The 15,012-nt window shown below is 35.1% G+C and overlaps 2 protein-coding genes across 4 annotated transcripts in view; one reads left to right on the forward strand and one right to left on the reverse strand.

Annotated features, from left to right (window-relative positions):
• LOC138699591 (kinetochore protein NDC80 homolog) overlaps positions 1–4,096 on the forward strand; it is a 36,291-nt gene extending 32,195 nt beyond the window's left edge. For all 3 annotated transcript variants that reach the window (XM_069825599.1, XM_069825601.1, XM_069825600.1), the window contains exon 8: positions 2,031–4,096. In XM_069825599.1, the coding sequence (XP_069681700.1) occupies positions 2,031–2,477 (447 nt within the window). In that variant the 3' untranslated portion in view covers positions 2,478–4,096. The remainder of the gene's footprint in view (positions 1–2,030) is intronic.
• A 3,361-nt stretch (positions 4,097–7,457) lies between these two features.
• The window catches only part of LOC138700410 (uncharacterized), a 29,384-nt gene continuing 21,829 nt past the window's right edge, over positions 7,458–15,012 (reverse strand). Inside the window, exons 6-7 of the mRNA XM_069827028.1 lie at positions 11,850–11,981; positions 7,458–9,169 (exon numbers count right to left, since the gene is read on the reverse strand). Coding sequence (XP_069683129.1) covers positions 9,057–9,169; positions 11,850–11,981 — 245 coding nt within the window. The 3' untranslated portion in view covers positions 7,458–9,056. The remainder of the gene's footprint in view (positions 9,170–11,849; positions 11,982–15,012) is intronic.

Raw genomic sequence — 15,012 nt, forward strand, 5'->3', positions numbered from 1 at the left:
AAAACCCCATTATGTCCCTGTAGTAGATCGGGTAGCCGAGAAAATAGAGAAGAGTTCGTAGATCCAAATTAATGGACGAATATAAAGTTGGCAGTTCAACTTTATACAATATAAAGAAACAAGGCAGTCAACTTCGGTGATTCGTAAGTAACAACGAAAGTTGCGAAAAATCGAAAAACTGTACATCAGTCCCACTGTGAAGAAATGGATCGTGTTCTATATGAATGTTTCGCACTTAAAAGATCTGAGGGAATGTGCTTTTCTGGGCTGATGCTGCAAGAAAAAGTCAAGGAATTGCACCAGAAAATAAAGCTGCAAGGTGAGTGGATTTTTCGTTGGGTGGCTTAACAGATTCAAAGAGAGACGTGGAATCCGAAAACTAAACATGTCCTGTGAACAAAGGAGTGCCAATGAAGTGTCCGTGGATCAGTTTATTAATCAGTTCCAGAAAATTGTCTGATAGTAATGTTAGTGTGAAACATATATAACACCGATGAGACTGGTTTGTTATGGAGGTGTCTTCCTACAACACTGGCATGTGCGTAGGAAACCTTGCCTATGGGCTTCAAACAAAACAATGATTGTGTAACTATTATGGTATAGCTCTGAAGATAGTTTGATTGACATAGAATTCTAATGGATTTATTTTGCAAAATCAAGACACTCCCAATTTTGCTACCATTTCCCCAGAAAATTAAAGCATACCGAATTATCGACTGAAAGAACGAAAAGTAGGCACATCTTAAATAATTTGGAGAAACGGAAGTCACTAATTTCTCTAATAAATATATAACTTTTGATAAAGTCATTTAAATATGCGCTCCTGCATATATGACTTGTATCATCTCAAATGCAGGCAGTAAGGCCGTAAAAGCATTACGAGAGGGGTTCGGCCGGCGCCGTGGATCGTGTCCCAGCATAGCTCAGTTGGAAAGAGCGCTCAGCGCGCAGAGCTGAGAGGTCCTGGGTTCGATTCCCGTTGCTGATACGAATTTTTCTCGTATTAAATAGTAATAACTCTTGATAACTTTGTGCATATATATATATATATATATATATATATATGTGTTCGATAATTTTTTCCCATGTTAAACTGGAGTCTATAAAAAGTCCTAGAAATTTGGTACGTTGTCCTTTTTTATTACATGATTTAGGCTAAAAGTTATGTTGATAGTTTTTCCTTGATTAAGCAAAAAACTATTAGATTCAAACCATGAAGCCATCTGTGATAGAATATCATTGGTTAGAGCATGTAATTCATTCAGAGTAGAGCTAGAACATAAGAAGAATGTAGTGTCATCAGCATACATGATTGTTATAGCTTTAATGAATTTAGGAAGGTCATTTATTGCTACTAAGAATAGTAGTGGACCAATCATTGAGCCTTGTGGAACACCATAATGTATACTGGAGAGACTTGACCAATTTTCACCTATTGAGTCTTCTGCCATGAAAATAGGTTCTAAAAATATTTAGTGTATTTCCTCGAATACCATAAAATTCTAATTTTGATAAAATTAAGTTGTGATCAATGCAACCGAACACTTTGGAAACATCACAAAACACAGCATTAACGTGTGACCTATTTTCAGAATTTCTTAAAATTTCGGTTATTAAAAGCACAATTGCATCATTTGTTGATTTCCTTTTTCTAAAGCCAAATTGATTAGTACTAAAGAGATTTGAGTTTTCAAAGTAGTCATAAATTTGATTGAAAATTGCATATTCAAATATCTTGGATAGCACTGAAATAATGGAGATTGCTGACAGTGTGGCTCCATTTATGTTTGTTCTTACTGATACGTAATTTTTGTGCTAGTTCAATTTTTATTGCCGTGTAATTGTAAGGCTTTGCTGTATGACAGTGTCATTTTTATAGATCTCCAATAACTTTTCTTATTATTTCATTATTTAAGATTTTATTTATTGTTAATAATTCACCACCATATTGTAGACTGATTTATTTTGGTATACATTTTGTATGTCTCAGTATGAAATATTTTCTGAAGTGATTAATATTTGTATCTTAGGAGTTGTGTGAACAGATGAAGAACTTGATAGCTGTCCTCGAGTTGAAGATCAGCCAAGCAGAAGACTGCATAGAAGAATGTGATGAATCAGATAATGATCAGACAAGTGAGATCAAGGAGGTGTACCAGAGGATAAAGAATGAGGCCGAGACAGAAAAAGTAGAAGCAACGCAGCTGAAGGAACAACTGAAACAAAAACAACAGGAATTGAAAAATGAGCAACTACGTCTACAAAATGAGACCACAAGGCTCAAAAAGACTGAAGCTAAGAAAAATGAAGATACTGCCAAGACTAGGGATATAAAACTGCAAATTTTTGATATGCATGAACGTGCTACAAAATTCTTTGATGAAATGGAAGCGATGCATAATGAAGTAATTAAAAAGATGGAAGCCACTATGGCCCCTGTGTACAAATTAGCTGAAACATACATGAATAAGAAATGAAGAGGTTTTGCATGTATATACTGCTTTAATTAATAGCTTCGGTTCTTAAAGTTCATTTGTTGCAATGTATTTGTGATTTACACTAACAGAGAAATCGTATCGATATCACAGATTTATTAAGGATATTTTTGGTCAAAGTGTATCGAAAATCCTGGCTTTGTCTTCCATAGGCCATAGTTCTCCTAGTGAACAGAGGAAATTTCTGTCAATTATTGAAATTTAAACATAACCAAAATAGATTTTCATGATCTAGTATATTGGGGTTATTATGGGTAATATTTCATAATAGTATCTTGGGGCTATCATGGGTAATATTTCATAAAATAAATTTGGCAGTGGAACTAGTAAAGTTCTGTCCATGAATAACATTTCTAAGTTAAAATCGGACAACATTGTACAAATGTTTTAAGAACATTTGAATTTATGTCTTTATCATGCAATTTGTCTTCCGTTTGTACATTCACATATACAGGTTTAGTAAAAAATCCTGCACATCTAAATAATTTTTTAAGCATGTGGTTCACTGACATGAAACTGTGTGTGGGGATAGCCGTATACTAAGAACTGAATAGTTGGTATTAGTTTTTCTTCTAACCCAATATATATTTATATTTTCGAATAATGCTCATTAAGAGCTTTTCAAAAAGTGCCCACGTTAGATACGTCTTTACAGATTTATTTATCCATTTTAACCAGAAATAGAAACCCGGCTCCGGAACAATTTTTTCCTTGAAATTATTCAAATCTGCTTTACATTCAAATCTGCTTTACAGGGAGCTTCACCTGAAAGACTAGATTTGCAGAAAAACTCTGTAATTGAGTTCTTAGTATACAGTTATCTCCACACATCAAATTTCATGTCATTGAACCACATGCTTCTAAAATTATTTAGGTGGTGTGGTACTTTTTACTAACCCTGTATATGTTGCTTCTTTTGCCCATGCATTACTTCTAGCAGATACTTTAATGTACTGTTACATAATACACTGTGATATAACACTCTCTAACTTAGTAGCAGGTAGCGCATGTATGGTTTATTAGTGATTTATTCGCTTCAAACCATTTCAGTTACATAAAACCAGTTTGCAGATTCTCGAAGTCCATGATTATTTGGATATGTAATTTAAAATTGCTCAAATCTGTGTCATGTAATTTGGTAGATGTACGAATTGATTTTTATATACGTCTATAATAACTATGATAATGCCTGGAGTCCCTCAACTTTCCCTGATTTCAACTGCCTTTTGGGCGACAACTTTTTGGAACTCAAAAGAACTATTGTTTGTCCACCGTGTACCAAAAGGGATCACTATTAGTCAGATAAATGCGTAAGATCCCTAATGTTGAGGTACAAAGATACCCAGAAATTGAAACACTTTGAAAGATGATATTCCTCTAAAGATAAGTTAAATATAGGTTAAAATAAAGAAAGATAAAACATTCAGTGCCTTAGTACAATTAAGTTATTTACTAAAATATATAAAGAAATTTTAAATAAGTTGTTCTTGTTTATAAATTGAAATTACAATTTGTGGATTAGGCTACCTAGAAACTAAGAATATTTCCGTTCATGTATTATTAATTGTTTTAAAGATTATAGTGCAATTTCATTCCTAGTTTTCTGCCTAAAGACAAGTCTTTCATTGCAAACCCACAATTCTCCAATCTTTCCTGTTTTCCACCTTCCTCTTAATCTCCTCATGCGTTCCATACATGACAATTGGTGATGCTTAAGTGCTAAATCTGTTTTAGTTTGACGTTACATCTATGTATTCAATATGGTAGGTCGCCAACCTCTTAGTAATGATGTAAAAAAAAAAAGAAATAAATACAGTAAAACCTCACTTATTACGCTGTCCTGTGTAATACGCTTTTTTTTGTCCGTTCCCTGCACAGTTCTTATATAACACCTTTATAAAATACCCCGTTTGTTATGCTCAAGTCCCGCATAATACGCTGTTTTTGTTTAATATTTTTCATGTAATTTTCAGCAATGTACTGTAACAGCAATGAAACATCTTGGTCGCTGAACTCACTGGTGCCATTAACCTGAAAAGTATTTGTATTCGACCCTTTACCTGCGCATTTAAACCTTCATACTTCATACCTTAGTATACCCCACCCTCTTGCTACGCTTTCTTATTCGTCTCCTTATCTGCGTGGTTAAAGCTTACATACAGTTACAATACCTCACCCTCTTGCTAACCCTCTTTGTCGGAAAAATTGGAAATCTTACGAAAGTACGATGAGAATAGTACTCTTACTCAGGAACAACTCCCTGATGCATTAGGAATGCCATCATCGACATTAAGGACGATAATAAAAAATCGCGACTCAATCACTACATCTGCGACGTCGGGAGGATGTAATCGCAGAAACTGAAGTGTGGTAAACATGAGGACTTGGAGAACACGCTCATGGCAAACAAGTGTAAGTGGCTTTTTTTTTATTTTTTCTCCCCCCGAAAGAATTAAGTACAGTACATATTGTAAATGTCTTTGACGTACAGTACAGTAATTACATAATGGAGTAACACTGTATTACCTTTCATGAATAGTGTATTTCAATTAAGAAAAATGCTACTAGATGTTGTATATAAGTCAAAATTAATATACCCGCCTAATACGCAGTTCCGGTTAATACGTGTTTTACACCCGGTCCCTTGAACAGCGTCTTATCGGGATTTTACTGTAATGTTAAAATGAATAACTTGTAACTAGGGAACGAAGTTGAGACACCAAAACATTGCCTAGAGATGCCAAAGGTTTAAGGAACACAGGATATAGGCTGACGTTAGCTGTTTACTTTAGTGATGTACCTTCAGGTTCGTATGCAAAATGAAAGATGTTATGTGAAGGAATTTTTGTTTATTCGGGGTTTAATGGGTGCAGGTTTTGTATTGTTTACTGCATTGTAATAGGTTGTTTTGACACAGCAAGCCTATTTTCTGTAGCTACTTTACAACACCATGAGGGGGCAACATGAGCACAAGGTTGCACTCATTTCCATGGAGAATAAGCATCTGTCACTGATAAATATAGTTTTATATCCATAAATTCTCTGGCACACTTTACAAGTAAGATATTGCTATTTTATGGTTTCTTCAACTTTACGTGAGAACATTTTGTTGCAGCATTTAACCTTCTACTGTGCACGATATGTCTGTTTCAATTAGGATTTTTCTACAATACAGCTAAAGAAATTTTCCTCCTCTACAAATCTCTATTCTCAGCATCTTCAGTAAGATCTCTTTTAGTCGTACTCTTTCTGATGTCATTCATCCATTGTTTTCTTGCTTTTCCTCTTCTCTTCCTTCCCTCCACAGTCCACTCCATCATCATCATCATCATCATCATCGATATTCTTCCATTTTTCATACTCTTCACGTGTCCAAACCATTTTAATCTTCTTTCTTCAATTACTTCAATAACATTCTTTCTACCTCTATAATTTCTCTAATTCTTTGATTTCTAATTTTTCCCCTTCTTGATTTTCTCGATGCTCTTCACCAGAAGTCCATTTCAGTGGCCAATAATTTGTTTTAATGTATTCTGTCTAATGTCCAATATTCTATTGTATAACACAACACTTTGTACCAGTGACTTATAAATTAAGGTTTTTATTTTATTTAAAATGTTCCTACTCCAAAGAACCGAGTTCAACATGCCAGTTATATGTACTTCTTCCTTCACTTGTTCTTTTTTCAACTTCAGTGACACTCTTCCATCAGCTTCTAAAAATGACCCCAAATATTTAAATTTATTGACCATTTTGATTTCTTTTTTACGAAGCTCTAGTTTTCCATCTTCAAGATTAGGTATTCGGTTTTCTAAACTTGTTACTGAACATTATTTGTGTTTGCTGTCAGTATTTCTAGTTGAGACATTTCTCCTAAAAAAGAAATCGTATGACTACCGTTCGCAGATTTCTACATCAGTTTCGTGACGCTGCAATGCCTTCGAGATAATACATACTGTACTGGTAACCAAGTTATTCAGAAAATGGTGAGAAACAGTGTCTATTTTAAACAAAAAGAGAGAACGATAGAAGAGGTTATTAATAGAGGAGAAGCTTGTAGATATTCAAGCAAGAATTAAAACTATCCCAACGAAATAATTCGCGCTACTAGAATGAAGGCAGATGAGTGATATCTGAAATTTCAGAGGCGGAGATACAAAGAGTGTTTTGGAATTTTTTTTTAACACGATACAACATTTGTATCGAGAACTCTGAACATCATTTTCAACAGTTGCTTTGATGAAAAGTAAGGTTTACATCAGTTTTCAACTTCCTTCATTCCTTAGGTAACTCTTAACTAATAATTTAGGACTAACGTAATGAAACTGAACTCTCGTCCCACTTGCGCTGCTACAGCTGACGAGTGAGTCGAGCAATGGATTTTCCTCTCTTTGGTATAAACAATAGGTATTGTAGAGTATTCATCTTACCTAGTTGTTGTAAATTCCAGGTTATGTTCCATTATTGATAAGATTGATAAAGCTGAAGTTTTAGATAATCTAAAATGTGTTACAAAATCTGAGTCATCGTAGTCCTGAAAGTATGTGGCGCATTCTTTTAGCCACATGGGACATCTTCTTTTGTACTCTTGGCCATATTCCTCATCACAATAATTTTCCCTTTCATAAATTTAAATATTCCAATCGCCTATGCGCAATCTTGTTATTCCGATTATCTCAGTTTTTCCTGTTTTATTGGCCAACATTTCTCCGGTAAAATTTAAACCGAGATAATCCTAATTAACCGAGATAATTTTGTTGGTTAATACAAAGGTAGCTATTTAAGTTTTTGTAGCTAAAAACCGAGATAAAATTTTTATCGACATTGGTGAATATGGCCTTTACTGGTGTAAAAAAAAAAAAAAAAAACACCTTCAGTCACATACTATGTGGTTGACATATGACTAGCTGGTTAGAGTGAATATCATATTAGAAGAAAATTAAAAAAATAGGACAGTATATGAAAATTTTAAATACGATTGTATATTTACACATAACACATTTATATTAAATGCATTTAACATTTTATGTAAGATATTAAATATGGTACATGGTTTTCGAACGTACATAACCAAAATGTTTGGATTCACTAAGCCTCGAATTCTTAAATTAGAATCTGCCCTATTGCTGTATTGTTTTACCTCAATATTGCAATGTTTTATATTTCATGTTGTGGCCAACAAAATATGAGAATTGATATAACTTACAGTATGTTTTTTATACAGAAGGAATCGTCCTGCTAAGAGTTTTAAACTTGTCGGATTAGCAGCTCAATAATATTTAGGGTTAATTGATTAACTAGCGGACTTACTCGTGTTAATTATGTAAATTTGTGCGGCTTACAGCTATTTCAGTGCTTCATGCACCATCCTCAGAGCCTACTAGATCTCAGTGTCATCTCGAACTTCTCTGCCTGTTATGTGGGTGTGTTTGATTGTTGAAAGGTGTTGAAGAGTGGAGTCAAATAGTGTGTGTGTGTGTGTGTGTGTGCGTGCGTGCTGAAAATTGATCTGTGTGTTGAGAATTTGATTGGGGTGTGTTTTAGTGTGTTTGTATATTTTGTATTGTTCTAGTGTGTTGAGTTTTTGGTTCTTGGGTTATATGTATAGGATTTCCATGTCCGCATTTATGTTATTGTATGTATGGTTAGCATTGGTTATGTGATCGGCGTATGTAGATGTATTGTGTCCTCTAGTTATTGCTTTAATGTGTTCTTTGTAGCTTGTTTGGAATGATCTGCCTGTCTGTCCTATGTAGAACTTATCGCAACTATTACATGTGAGTTTGTATACACCTGTGTGGTCGTATTTATTTGTTTGTGTTTTTTGTGTGTTGAGATGTCTTTGTAGTGTGTTTTGTGTTCTGTATGTTATGTTGTATTTCTGCTTTCTGAATGAAGATGCGATCTTGTGTGTGCTTTTGTTTTCATATGTTAGTGTGATGTATTTCTTGTGTTTGTGTTGTGTTTTGCGTGTTTTTGTGTTTGTTAAGTTTTTGTTTTGTCTTTCTTATGATGTTGTCTATTATGTTTGGATTGTATCCGTTTTCTTGTGCTATGTATTTGATTGTGTTCACTTCTTCATTGTAGTGTTGTTGGCTCATGGGTATGTTGAGTAATCTCTGTACCATTGTCCTGATTGCAGCATGTTTGTGTTGTATGGGGTGGTTAGATGTGTTGTGTATGTGTGTGGTGGTGATGGTTGGTTTCCTTGTGTTCTTCCTCCTACTATCTGCAATCCCTAAATGTGATTGGCCTGCTAATACGATTATCTTAAAACTCTTGGCGTGACAGCTCCTTCTGTGTAAAAAAACATACTATAGGAGATCTCTTTTCTTTCATAGTTTTCCTTTACATTTCTTTTGGTCTGCAAATTGTAATAATCCACTTCCCATACTCTGTTGAAGTATTTTTTAACTAAAGAGAGAAAGAAAATCTTGGTAAAAATAAATAATTTGCAGAATTCTAAGTTACATTTTAAAAATATACAAAATTATAAAACATGTTGGAAAGAAATCTAATTTGAATTTTATATTAAAAATCCGAGGCTTACACATTTCGATATCATTTTGTAATGCATGCTTGATTGGTAGCAGTAGCCGATGACTGCCATATCATAGGTTGTGTTTCCATTACAGCTGAATAGGGTGGAGGTGCCTCTTCATATCTTAAAGTTCCTGTTGAAGAAAAAATCATTATTTAGTTTAGTATGAAATGAGTATTTTAATTTATACAATAATTGAATTTAGGCCTACAGATACTGTCTCATAAGTAGAGAGCGGAATTTAGGCAAAAATCTATTTTTTTTCCTTGATACATACAGGCTTGAGATTTAATATTTACATTTTTCATGGAAATATAAGTATAAATAAAGGGGTTTTATAGTGCCTAAAAATGCCTATTTCGACTTTTTTTTTTGCATCATTTTTCGTAACTGTTTCGTGTTTTCTTAACATTCTGTACCATTTACATTCCAAGACGCATAACAACTCCTTCCTAGCAATGAACAACACAATAGAGAAGTACTCCGGGTCACCCCTTCTCATTCTTACAATCTTTCAACCCTAAAATTCTAACTTTCATTTGGCCTGGGTAGCATAGTTGGTATAGCGCTGGCCTTCTGTGCTCGAGGTTGTGGTTTCGATCCCGGCTGAGGTCAATGGCATTTAAGACTGCATAAATGCGACAAGCTCATGTCAGATTTACTGGCATGTAAAAGAACTCCTGAGGGACAAATAATAATAGTAATAATAATAATAATAATAATAATAATAATAATAATAATAATATCTCCCTCTGTCTGTCAGCAATTTAACAGAAACTCATTGGGTTGTACCCGAATAAGCATTCTCTTACATTCCAGGACAGATAACAACCCCTTTCTTTTTTCTCACCATTTGTAAGTACAGCAGTCAGCGACACAATAGCCACAGTTGGTGCTGATTACTGTGAAACAAGCTATGGAAATGTGATTGGTGGATGAAAAACACTAAGTTAAAGACAGAATGTCTTCATTTTTTCTATGCATGTGTAACCCTTGCAAAATATGAAATGAGTGAAAATTTCTTTTAATCCTAGAATTTTGCATTAAATGAATGTTGAATCTTATATTAGTGACATTATTTAAAAAAAAACCTATTTTTTATTTTATAGAGCCTAAATAAAGGAGTTTAAGAGCCTATTTTAGGCGCCTAAAATGCTACTTTTTAGGGCCTAAAATTCTGCTCTCTACTCATAAGTAATGTCGGTTTTGGAGCAAAAATTTAGTTGGACGAGAAATAATTTAATCTTGAAAATAAAGGCCATTAAATTCTTTGGTCTTTAGCCACCTTTCAGAGAGGTTTGTTATCCCATGACAGTACCAGTTTCTGGTTTTTGATGCGAAGAGTTTGGTGATACCCATTTCAACAGCTTCCAAGATTTGGAAATTTCTTTCACACAGGAAGTGAGCCATGGATTGAAACAGATAGTAATCTGAAGGCACAAGATAAGGGCTATATGCTGGGTGTGGCGACAGTTCGGTTTCTCCCGAATCCTGAATTTTTTCCATGGTTCAAGCGGTATGGGGTCTTGCATACTCCCATTGCAAGAGAATAATTCTATTTCGATTAACTAATGCTGGCTCCTCTCTCTCAAAACTTCATGAACTCTTCCTAGCTACTGAGAATAAAGATCGCATCGACTGCACATCCTTTTGGAACAAACTCCCAGTGAATCACACGTTCAGAATTCCACCAAACACGTAACATTGCTGTGGAAGAAACTGATTTTGTTTGATGACTGTGGTAGGTTCATGGGGATCGAGCTACTGTTTTGATGCATCAGAGTTGCTGTAATAAGCCCATTTTTCATCACTTGTGATAATTATCCTGATAAATCTAACACAACACAAACACATCCCTGATCAAAACAGATGAAACCAGAAGACGCAGGGATCTGACTAGTTTGGAGATGGCTCCTAAGCTGAAACTAGCGAACTAGATATTTATAAACTTAGTTCAATATTGACATGGAAAAGTTGCATGTAACATTGTAAAATTCGTTTGCAGAACAAAAATTTACATTTGTTCAGATCAAATTTCTGCACATTTAAAAGACAAAGCTAAAATTATTTCAATCATTTATTATCATAATACACTGATCTCTTAAATTGCCAGAGCATATTGGAAATTAAAATCAATGTCTTTCCCAAAACACTATGAAAGGTTTCATATAAAACAATTTTTATCTCGAAAACGAAAATTGTACTGAACGTTTATTTGTGTAACCATTAGGCCTAATAAATTTTGACAGTGTTATTGAAGGATTTACATTTAATTATTCTACCTTTAACTTGTCGGCCAAAAATGTCTCTTAAATTAAATTTTTTTTTGTTTGAAATATCTCAAAGAATAACTCTCTGAAATTAATGACATTACTTACAGTTCACTTCGTAGCCTATAGCAAACAAAAATTTATCTTTTATATTCCAGGATAACTTTACCGAGCGCGAAATACCATATCGTCGCCTGAATGCAAGAACTAGGTAACTCGAAATTTGCGTTTTTCAGTTACCTCTTTTATAGCATAGCAAAAATCGCACAAAATGTAATCCAGAATCTAGGTAACTGATCGAACGATACCAGCGACATCTATTTTCCAATATAACAAGTAGGTAAAAGAAAACGAGACATATTCCTTAGTGCAATAAATAAGTAAATAGGCGATGTCATAAAATATGAAAAATCAAGTTACCTAGTTCTTGCATTCAGGCGACGATATGATCTGATGCACTTATGGTTTGTTCTGATTTTAAGTTACACGCAGTTTAGGTGTACACCAACATCATTGAATAGCACTCTAAAAACTTTCACAAACCTGGCATTGACCCAGCAAGCAGGCTATACTGTGTCTGCAGTTCACTGTATGAGGGATGAGGTGCTGCCATATTGTTATATGGTGGGTCTCTAATGCTAGGGGGCGCTGAAGGCGTGACTGGCGTCCTTCGATCTGCAACATAAACATTTTTATATCTTGTTTTATCTAATGAGTTAATTACTCTATAACTAAGTTCGTATGTAGTTTATGAAATTCGGTCATGTGAAATGTGTGATGGATGAAGCAACTATGGGCAGATTTTTTTTTTTTTTTTTGGAAAATATTGACTTTTATTTCTACTTTAACCACCACATACCCGACAACAATGTGACTTTTAGTCTTAATAATTCACCCTACAACAATTTTATTGGTATTCCACTCAACACAGCAACACAATAGTCGTTATTGCACTCCACACGACGACAATGGCAATACACGACGTGTATTATTGAGAAGAACAACAATGTAATCCTAATTTCAATTAATGTTCACAATGCACTATGTGCAGAACAAAACTGTCAGTTCTCAGTTCGTTTGCCTTGGCTAATTCTTCTAGCTCACTGTTCAAGAACTCAGGTCTTCCGAATTACGTCGCACTCGCCTGGACACTGCAACAGTTACGGACTCATTCAAGTTCACTGCACGTCGATCTCAAGTCTTCCCAGTTGCGGTCCACTACATATCGAACTCAGGTCTTCCCAGTTGCGGTCCACCACACGTCGAACTCGGGTCCCCGTCGCTCGCTGCTGTCCAAGACAAGACTTGAAGACTCACTTGTAGACTGACTTCCGAAGACTGACTCACTCTCTGTTGGCACTAGTGCTTTTATTTATTACACCATAACTTCTGGAATCTTCGAGAGGAATACGCTTCTAGATGTTTCCCTTGCTCTCTCCGCTCCACGCCGTCACCGCAGCCTTCTCCCCTCGCTCCGTACCGCGCTACAGCTCCTACCGAAGCTCGACTTTCCATTTCCCCGCGCCTTCCTTCTCACCAGATGAGCGCGCAACTCCCCGACGCGACCAGAATATTCCCGCATGGCGCCACAATGTATTAATTTTTCTTCTGACTTCTCTACAATTCCTTAGAGTTTGGTAAAACTCTTGAATGAAGTGCAAAAATGGTCCGAGCATAACATCAGTGTTTTGAGAGATACAATGATCAACAGCCGAATAATTGAGATTGTGTTTAATGTAGTTACTAAAGTTCTAATTATTTATTATTTAAAAAGATAGTGCTGATACTAGTAGGAACAAGAATAGAATGCATAATATTTTCTGATACGGCGTTTTTTGGCAGAAGAGGTGATACTGAGGGATATGCTACTTAAGCTAAATGACAGGTGTGAGCAGTATGGGATGAAGATAAATGCAAACAAAACGAGGACCGTTATTATCGAAAGAAAAATAAAGACTATAAACGTGCGAATTCGAAAGGAGTAGTGGAACAAGTGGACAGTTTCAAATACTTGGATTTATAAGAAGTAATATGAGTTGCTGATAGAAAGTCAAAAGAAGAATAGCATGGCAAAGGAAACTTTTAAGAAAAAGGAGCATCTGCGAGCCCTTGGAAAAAAAGGAAGAGACTGATGAAGTGCTTTGTGTGGAGTAGGCCTATGACATTGTATCGGAAAGAAAGATGGACATTACGACAAAGTGAAGAGAAATGACTAGAAGCCTTTAGAATGTGAAGGACTTTCCCTTGGCCAGAAAATTATGAATAAAATTAATAAAACGATGCAGGAAAATATAATATTACAGAATTATAATCCTTTCTGATCTGAATTTTTAAATGATTTTCCACAATTATGGGTGTACAAGATCATAGAGACACCATGAAGAAAAAACAATCCTTTTCCTAATAACAACTGGCCAAAGAACTTACGGGTGTTGCACTGTATCGGTGAAGAACGAAACTACTTCTGAGGATACCAAATGGAATCATCAGACATATGAGTCAGAGATTACAGAAATGTTAGTGATTCCAAATGGATTCATTCGAGCGGAAAGGATTAAAACCACTTACTGTCAGAATGAAAGTTCACAAATCAAGTTCCTTTATCAGCCAAAAAAAGCGGGCGAGATGCATTTTTTTTTTTTGCAAACGGAAGTAATTGCAATTAAAACCTCGATCTCATTGAAAATTATTCCTTATCGATATGACTTTATGTATACCCTAATAAATTATTCCATATTTTTTTTTTTTTTGAATTTGTATATTGACATGTCGTTTCTTGAACAACATCTGAAGTTGTATATGTCGTGCGTGTGTGCACTTCTGTTGCTGAGGCACCAGCGTGTGCGAAACGTTTATTTAGGATAGTTTTGGTCTGCTTAAGCTAATTCAGTGGTGCATATTGAAGCCCGTACGGGCTGAAGCGCGCTGCGGGAAGATTGCTCTGGGCGCGGGTTGCCTTTCTTCCCCTACTAGGACGTGCCGAAAGAGGGGTAGCGATGCAAAGGTTGTACATGCATAATATATCAAATAGAGCAGCGATGTATGGATGATACTGTCCTTAATGTGTGGAAAACGTTGAATTATTAAGAAATGTATTCAGAGACGTTAAACGGAAATGACCCAGAACAAATTAGAGCTCTTCTGTTACCCCAGTTCCGCAAATAAATGAAATTTACCTCAGAGTTGCAGCTAAAATTAATTGATCTTTCACATACTACATTGCTGAAATGTACTTATAATGACAAGGACTTCTTTAGCTTTTACAATTACTTAAACTATGAACTGTGTCCGAGGATTCGTAAATTTTCAGCGAAAATTAGTCAATTACGATTTTCAACAGAACATAGGTACCGCTAGATTTTCATGAACCTAACAAAGCCAAGATTAAGGGCCAAGCTATTCGATCTTGATAAGCGCCCTATGCTTAGATTTGCTTCTTTAAATAATATTTTGTGAGACGTAATAAGGCTGATGTGAAGTGGAAATCGAAGAAGAGATTCTGGCTAAATATTATTTTAAAAGGTTTATTTTCGCATAACAATATTGCTATTATGACGAAAATTATGTTAATACTGAAGCAGTTTTATAAGTTGTACACGTGAACGCAGTTATTTTTAAGTTATTCATTCCATATTGTAGGCCTAATGTACAAGAACCGGAACATTTTGTTAGTTATTCAAAATCGCACATATCTGACATCTTCTGC

Source organism: Periplaneta americana, chromosome 5, assembly GCF_040183065.1.
Source record: "Periplaneta americana isolate PAMFEO1 chromosome 5, P.americana_PAMFEO1_priV1, whole genome shotgun sequence".
Taxonomy (NCBI): domain Eukaryota; kingdom Metazoa; phylum Arthropoda; class Insecta; order Blattodea; family Blattidae; genus Periplaneta; species Periplaneta americana.